This window comes from Lagopus muta, chromosome 24 (genome assembly GCF_023343835.1).
Source record: "Lagopus muta isolate bLagMut1 chromosome 24, bLagMut1 primary, whole genome shotgun sequence".
NCBI classification, from domain to species: Eukaryota; Metazoa; Chordata; class Aves; order Galliformes; family Phasianidae; genus Lagopus; species Lagopus muta.
The window spans coordinates 3,828,825-3,837,505 of NC_064456.1; the positions used below are offsets into that span (position 1 = coordinate 3,828,825).

The following is an 8,681-nucleotide window of genomic DNA, read 5'->3' on the forward strand; positions in this document are numbered from 1 at the left end:
CAACGCTGTTCAGCTTTGAAGCGTTACAGAGCTCCAAAAGAGCAGGGAACGGAACAGAAACGAAATGCTGGGGCAGTGCAGATACACAGCATCCAGCAGCAGCACAGCTAGAGACAAAATAGGAACTGCAACAGAGCAAAGGAACAGCCCCTTTGGGACCAGCGCTCACAACAAAACACAGAAGGCACCAAGGAGCAAAGCAGCAAGCAGAGCACTTTGCAACAGGAATTTTGAGATGGAAACAGGCTGCCTTATGAATTGTAAAATGCTGAGTTTGATGAGAGAGGCGATCCGCAGTGCAGTGCTGCTCTCAGCCAGCTCCTTCTTCCCTTCTCAAGCATGCCACAGGCATGGGAATCTTGACAGAACAAACAGAGAACACACCATCCCTGGCACCCAGCAGCAGCCAGCAGCTCTTTGACAGAGCCTGCAGCTGAGTGTGCACTGGGGTCTGCAAAAAGCATCAGCGAGAGGTAATCATTGCAAGCCTGTCACCAGCTGCTTCTGCTGGTTGGGAGCACACCCAGCATGCCATTGCTCTGCTTGATGTGTTCATTGTCACATCTGCAGGTCCACTCGCTGCCATTTGGGTGTCATCTGAAACTCAGCAACACCTCTTGATTTATTGGCTATATTCCCTAGGCAGCTATGAGCTCTGGGATAATGTCCTGAAATATTCTTGGGCCAGAGAAGGCATTAACAGCTGTCACTTCAAAGTCTAACTGCTGCCAATTCTCTTTTCGCAGGTAGCCAACAGCAGAAATGCGTTGTGAAGCACTGCAGCAGGAGCTCCTGCTTGAATATCGGAGAGCAACAGTGCAGTAGCTGGGGATGGGAAAAGATCCCACTGAATTTTCAGCAGATTTTCAGGGATTGGCTCAGAGAACAGTTATGGATGAGCAGAGCTTTTATCATCCTTCAGACATTATCTATCAGCCCCACATAGAACCATCAGGCAGCAGCACCCCACCAGCACCAGGCCACCAGAGGCACCCCCTGTGCCTGCATGGTTTATCAGCTTGCTTTGCAGATCCTCCAAACTGTTTCTATCCAAGGAGCAGCCTGAGCAATAGGAACACATGTAAGCTGTCACCTACTGCTCTATCTGCACCTTCTGGCACTCTGCTTTGACTATGAGGAGCTTGGCTGCTTGTCAGGTTTCTTTAGAGAGGCAGGCAGCACTGCCCAGCCTGAGGGCATCCTTACAGCATGCGAGAGAGGAACATGAAGGGACACAGAAATATTCACTACTGTGACCAGTCTGGAAAGAAACAAATCAGCATGTTCTAATTTCCTGATAATAAAATAATTAACTGATTATCCTTCTTGACTGCCTACTGCAGCACAATCCTATGAAATACCAGTGGCTCTGGAACACCAACTCCTCACAATGCCCCCTTCAAAACTCAGCAGCCCCACCTTCCTCCTGCAAGCAGCAAGAAGAGGTTCATTCTATTCGTGCTCTTCCTCCATTCCGGGACAGTGGGTACATCTATCAGCTTCCAGCAGCTTCTTCCTGCACCCAGAGGCTCTGCAGGAGCTCAGCCAGAGTCTGCCCACCTTACCTGCACATCACAGCTGCCTACAGAGAAGTGAACAGAGACGGAAGGCTCTCGCTGCCTGTGCTGAAGTTTCAGTGAGATAGAGAAAACTTCTTAAAAATTAATTCACTGCTACCACAGGGTTCCTGCCACACCAGAGCTTATTGGAATGCAAACTATCAGCTTCAAAGGCAAGGATGAATCAGAAGCTATTTTGAGAGTAATTATATAAGATTACAAAATTCAAAATATTTTATTCTCACACACTCAGTGTGAGGACAACCTGCTTCAAAAGGGGACTTTGGGGGGAGCCCGCGTCCAAGCAATTGATCCATGGTCCAAGCACTGACCAGTTCCAGCCCAGACAAAACTTTCTTTTGTTGAGCATTGCTGGGGTTTTGTTCAGCACCTACTGCAATCCTTCAGGAGATACAGTTCTGTATCTGGGAGAACAGTGATGGCTGTGAGACATGGACAACTGGATGAGGCTGTCAGAAAGGTCTGAGGACCTCATGCATCACCTGCATGAGATCTGGATTTTCCCTTCAGACTGCACCAAAAGAAAGCTTTTTGCTGAAACTTTTGTTGGTATGTGCAACAAGAAGGGGAATTTGAGCTGCCAACAACATTGCACTTTTGTAATAAAAGTGACCCAAAGAAATAAAAGGAAAAATTTCTCCAAACTAAGGATACATATCCCAGTGACTTCAGTTGCTTCATGTCTTAATCAGCTGTTCTCTGGAGTATTAAAATGAGATAGTAACAGTTGTCATTGCTTTATGCTTAACTGATGACAATCTAATGAACTATTTATAAGCCACATAGCATGCAATTACAGTCCATAGCTGTGTGCTACTCCCATGACAGTTCATCACTGTGTGCTGTAGCAACATCTGTGAATGACTCGATAGCACAGAACACATGTGTGCTTCCTGAGCACTGAGCTGTCACAGGAGTGCATGCATTTCTTTGCAGCATTTGCAAACGTGCACAGAGAATGAGTGATACGTCAGAGACAGCACCCAGTGCGCTGGGATGTCTGGCAATTGTTATCAAATGAAAGCAGATACTCTGGCAATGGATGTCCTCCTAATGATGTTTCTGAAAGGGTTTGTATGTGCAGGGCTTCTGGCATCCCTCCTTCAGTCTTTGCTGCACATTTTTCTGTGTTGTCAAACAGGAACCTGCTACATTACCAACTGAACTAAACATGAGGGTGGCCTTAATTAGTGGCTGCAGTCTCACTGAGCATCCTTTAGTTAAGTTCCTTTTCTCCACAGACAATTCAGCATACAGCCACTCCAGATACCCCCTCGCTGTCTCTCCAGGATGCCATTTTGCACTGTGCAAGTGTAATTAATGACAATGCATGGCAGAAACACATCACATCTCTCCCAAACCACTGCTATCATAAATGACTGCTGTGCGCGCGAGTCCACTGGATGAAGCTATAAGGGCTGCAGAGAGGCATTCTGCGATACACAGACTGGAAGAAAAGAGTGCATTATTGCACCTGAAGAAGAAATAAATAGCAAAGCCAGATAAGGCTGCTTAACCAACATCAAATGAACACTCATCCCTTCTAAGGAAAATGAGTGTAGCAAAAGATGTGAACAATGAGAGGAGGAAAGAGGGGAAGAAAACAAGGATAGCTGAAACTACAGCTAAATGAAATTTGTATCAGAGCTGAGGTAGGGGATGGTGCTGGTTTTCGTCTCCAAAAAAATAAACGTGCACACAAGACTATGTGAATATGGTTTGTGCAGCAGGCCGTACCCACAGTGCTGGTATGATCCCAGCACAGCTGTCCAGCAACAAATACCTGCAAACAAAACCATCAGCTTCTCAGGATCCTGCTGCAAAGCAGTGGAGACAGACAGGGTAAGGATATGCCCTGATTTGAACCAGCTGAAAGCACATGCTTGGTTTCCCTGAAGCGTAGGGAGAATTCTTTCGCAATCAGTAAACATTTCAAAGGGAAAGACAGAAATCTTTAAAGCAAAAGTCTGTTAAGGAAAAGAGGCTCTATAGCATGGAAAAGAAAAAGAAAAATACAAGAAAGTAACTTCAGAAATATGGACTTACCAAGGAGGCAGCTGGTCTCCAGCTCAATCCGCCGCCACTGCCCTCAGCCTGCTCACCCTCCCAATTAACACCAGCAGCAATCTGGCTGCCTGTTTCTATGGAGTTTCAGATCCCCATCCCTGACTATGCATGAGGCGACTGCAGCAGCGCAGGAACAGCTCTGAGGTCCGCAAAAAAACTACAAACACACTCAGACTCTCTGACTGCTTCAGGAACGAACCAACCAGCAGCAATTAAGCAGATTCAAGCCTCGCCGCTATGCAGAGTTACTTAGAAAGCTCCCAGGCACGCACTGCACAGCTCTGTAGTGCTGTTTGTTTACCAGGACCATTACAGTGAGCACAGAGCCAGCTGTGAAGTCGCCAAGCTACGCACCAAACACACAAACATATTCATAGACAAACTATACAATCAATTTCCCCTTGATTTATGCTGCTGGTTTTGACCTTATTCTAATAGAGGTTTTTTTTTTAAGCCTTCCTCTAGCTGCAAGGTTTGAACACGACACCTTCAGGATCAGAGCACAAACCTGTTCTGCTTGAGCTAAAGAGCAAATCTGCTGCATGCAGCCCTTGCTGGCTCTCTACTGGCTGGTGGAACAGGCACAGAGGAAGGCAAAATCCATTTTGTAAGTGCATTGCTCCGTGCTAAGAAAGATCTTTGCCCACAAGCACTGCTCCTCACATGCTTGGCCTCCAGAGTTGTAAGCCTGGATGATTAGTATTAGTTTTGCCTGGATGGCTTCAAACATATTCACTGTTATACACCATGATTACTTAAAATATACTTGAACAGTGATTCAGAGAAGTATGTTATTACAGCCAATAAGTAAAAGCTGGAATTGCCCTTATTTCACAGCTAGTGGCTCGAGGCATCCCACATCAGTGAATGGGCACGCCATCAATTTTCCATTAGTCAAGCTGCCCTATCAAGGGATATTTTTTTCCCTTCATGTACTTCAGATGCAATTTCTCCATATAAAAATATTTTATCCCCATCAGCATTTCTGCAACAAACCACCCCATACTGCACAGAAATTCAGCCTCTTTCCTCCCGCAGCAGGAATGCTTACAGACCTGTGGGTTTTGCATTTAATAGTATTTGCAGTGTGCCAGGAGCACTCAGTGCTGCACAAGAATGGCCTGTGTCACAGAATGCAAGAAGAGCAGTTCACACAAAGGGCAAAGCACTGACTGTGCACTGAGTTATGGAAGGGTTAGAGCTGGAAAACCACACTGGAAAGCAGATGCTCTCTTCAAGTCTCTTGTTTTCCCATTTCCTCCCACTTGTTCTTTTCCTTCCTTTCACTTTGGGTCTGACACCTCATACCTGCACAACACCAGGGCACTGTGCTAAAGGCAATCTGTGTCCAGGGAAGGGGCTGGGGAGGATGTTCACACTGTGCTGAAGTCAGCAGGGTCTGCTGCTCACACAGCCTACAGGGTAAAGGCTGCAACACATTTTGCACGTTGCCTCCAAAGCGTTCCTGAAGAGCTCAGTAAACTCAGAGCGACTGCTGCAGCTCCAGGGCACAGCAGTGATACATCCATTTGCTTAAGGTGCATCACTGCAGTGGTAAGTGTTGGCTCTATATCACAGATCTCCTCCGCCTGTAGCTCGTGGCTGTCTGCTATCTGCACACAGCATCACCGCACAGCAGCTGAGGACGGGCAGGGAAGAGCTGTCAGGTGCACTGAGCTGCAGGGGGGTGAGATGGGCACAACAAAGGACACCGCCTTTGCCCAACCTCAGGGCCCACAGCCAGGAGAGCAGGGCTATTCCTGGCACTGCTGCTGACACATCACTGCAACACCTTCCTCACCCGAGAGCCTTATTTTTCAGACACATGGAGTTATTACCCAGCAGCAGCCCGCTCTGCTCCTTCATTGGTACACAGTGCTGTACGGCGTACTGGAGAAATGCTGCAGCTACATTTCTCTTACTGACTAAGTAGGGGAACAGGCTATTACATAACCCAAAGCACAGAGAGTAGGGTAGCATCTACTTGATACACAGAAGCTCTTCTCACATCCAATTCAAAGTGCTTTCCAACAAGAGAATCTGTGCAAAACCAGAGCTGCACAGTGCTGTGTATTTTCACATAAACTGCTCCAGTGTTTTTACATCCACAGTTCTTTTCCACGGCCAGATGCAGTTCAAGAAGGTTAGTAGTACTTGCTAACTCCCTAGCGATGCTCCCATTCATCAGCTACATGAGCTGCACAGGGAGCCCTGACAATTCAACCTTATTCATCCATCAGCCAATAGATCTATCCAGGAGATAAAAAAAACTTGTAGAGAAGTCCTTGAATTCAATATGACAGTGGGACAAATTTACCCCAGCAAACACTGCATCCAGATTAGCACAGCTGTGCTGCCCAACACAGCATCCAGGGCTGCACTGCTCCTCCTCTGACCTTCCTGCTGGTGCTGAGATGGCACCGTTCCTCAAAGCCTTATCACCTGCTCACCTCTGCACAGCTTTGGTTTTTAATCTGCACATTATTATGCTTAGGAGCCCAGCAGATCTGAATTTAGGATTCCTGGTGACCAGTAGCAAGTTTGCTTCACACAAACCTGCCGTGGTGTAACATGACGGAAAGCACAGCAACGGCAGCAGAGCTGCAAGGTCCCAGGCTGCAGCAAGTGAGGATTTCTGCTCAAACGCAACAGCCATGAGCACAGAAACAAAGGAAAGAAGTTGCTTACCACAGGAAGGCCTCAAGAAGGCAAGGACCTCCAGCAAGATACCCTTACCTCCACTGCCAACCCTTAAATGAGGTCTGGGAAGAGGTGGAGCCAGGATCTGGTCACTCAGGTACATTGCATACACCTGAGCTCCCTGGGTTGGCCCTGCCTTCCCACCAGGTGCTCCATCACTGTTTCAGACCATGACTTAGCATTTCTCCTACAGCTGGAAAATGGGGAAAGCACAAATGCAGGTAATGAGATACACATCCAGACTGTGGATGGGAAAGGTTATCTCACCAACACACTCAATGCACCACTTAGCACTTCCTGCAAACAGATGCGCTTCCTCTGCTGGTACAGTTTCACAGCTTTACAAAGTATGGTACCTGTAGGGCACAAACAACATCCTCATTTCTGCCTGAGCTTAAAATGGGCCTGGGCACTTTGAGCAGAGATCAGAGTGCCCAGAGCTGTCAGCCCAGCACAGCCTGAACCGTGACAGAGGCTGAAGCATTTGCAGCTGTTAAAGGAGGATGTTGGTGTGACCTGAAAATATGCCAGTGAGGCCCTTGATGGGCTACATAAATGCCTGCAGGGCCCTATCTGCCATCTCCATGCGTGTAACAAGAACAGAAGTGGTATTTTTGCTGCACGCTCAGGGAAACATTAACTTTGTTACCAAGGTAAAAAATATATATATGCAGGAAACAATGTCAAAAGTCATTTGTATTAGAGAAAAGAGCATCAGTGGATGATGCACCTAAAGATGGTGCCAGCAGAGGTAAGAGCCCATCAGAAGATGACAAGTCACACATGAAATGGAGACATCAGGTCAGGCACAGTGGCCAGCAAACACAGAGAGCCCCAGGGTGAGCTGAGGTGTGCTGCTGCAGCCTCATCCCAGCAGCAGGAACAGCTGGGAGATGCACAGTGAGCCCTGGGCAGGGCTGAGGAATGCTGCTCAGATCTCCAAGTGGGACACAAAAGGTTTCTGAGTACTTGGAGTCAGGTTGGGCTGATAAACCATCATGCCTTGAAACCTCAAAATAAGTGTCAGCTGCTTTAAAAAGAAAGCACACCAGTGGTTCAGTGCACAAGCAGCTCAGGGCATGCTACCCATAATGTTAACAAGCATTATTTCATTTGCTTGGTGTGTAATCAATGAATATAAAGAAATTATAAATACAAAATGAACAAGAGAGTTTGGCAAAGCAGATTAAAATAACAAAAAGAGAATAGATAGAAAGCTTACCCACATCCTAGGCTCACTGCAAAACTCCAGAGGAGGAATCTCCAGAAGAGATCCTTTACCCCTGGTGGTCAGCACTTAAATGGGATCTAGGAGAGGTGCAGCCAGGCTTCACCCTTCCAGCAGCACAGGTAAATTGCCTTCACCTGTGCTCCCAGAGCTGACTCAGGCCGTGATTCAGCAGTTCATACACACTTGGGTTTTGCTCCTCCGTGTGAACCTGTGATGTTTGTTCCCTCTGCAAACGTCTTTGGAAGTTGCAGGCAAGGGCTGCTCTCTGGAAGCTGTGAGCTGAAGCATACAGGGAATTCACCACATTCCCATGCAGAAGTGCTCCTTTGTCTTCAGAGCCATACACCAACTGCTTCTGGCCCATGCATCACCCTGCCTGGTGAATAGAAACTCATGCAAACCCTTCATTTTCTTGAGCTAACAATCTCTGTCTCTTAAATAGGCATTTTATTGCTTCTCTCTCCATATAGGATGGGAGTTGAGGTTTTTAACTGAACGAGGAACTTTCATGGAAACTTAAATTAACATCACCAACAACCTCTCCAACCTTGCAGCTCTCCCAGTTGGGTGACACTGACTCACACCAACAGATTAATCAGCACCTGCACCAGCTGTGGAAGGCATAAAGGAAAATAAAGACAGATCTGTGCTGAGACAGTTCTCCCCTAATTCCAACACTGAAATCCCAAAAGTCCCCCCCTGTGCAGGCGTTTCCCTGCTTTGGATGCTTGCAGTCCTAAGCTCACAAGACCAGAGTACTGTACCTGGCTCGGAGATGCTCAGGCTCTGGTCTGAAGGCAGAAGGAATTCCCTGCACGTGTCCAGATGCAGGGCAGGAAGGCTTTTCTTCCTGCACAGCTCGGTGATGATGCGAACTGCCTTCTGACAGCGGCTGTCATCCTCGGTGCCACTCATCTCCCAGACCGCATCCTCCGCTGCCCCCCTTCTGTCTCAGGAAGTCCAACTAGGAGCACAGGCTGTGCCTCCTTCCAACAGCTGCAGTCCCACCCTTTGGCATGGCTGCACTGTGGGGGTCCCACGTACCCCAACGCTTGGAGCTGCGGGTCGGGCTGCAGAGCCCTGTGCTGTCTGCGTGCTCCTGG

General features: G+C 47.7%; 1 protein-coding gene across 3 annotated transcripts in view; it reads right to left on the reverse strand.

Moving 5' to 3' along the window:
* Window positions 1-8,681, reverse strand: part of SYT6 (synaptotagmin 6) — a 29,541-nt gene extending 20,860 nt beyond the window's left edge. Inside the window, exon 1 of one of the 3 annotated variants that reach the window (XM_048926214.1) lies at window positions 8,343-8,681. In XM_048926214.1, the coding sequence (XP_048782171.1) occupies window positions 8,343-8,493 (151 nt within the window). In that variant the 5' untranslated portion in view covers window positions 8,494-8,681. Of the gene's footprint in view, window positions 1-7,569; window positions 7,625-8,342 lie in introns of those variants that run through there. The other 2 variants (XM_048926215.1, XM_048926216.1) reach the window with 2 other exon arrangements.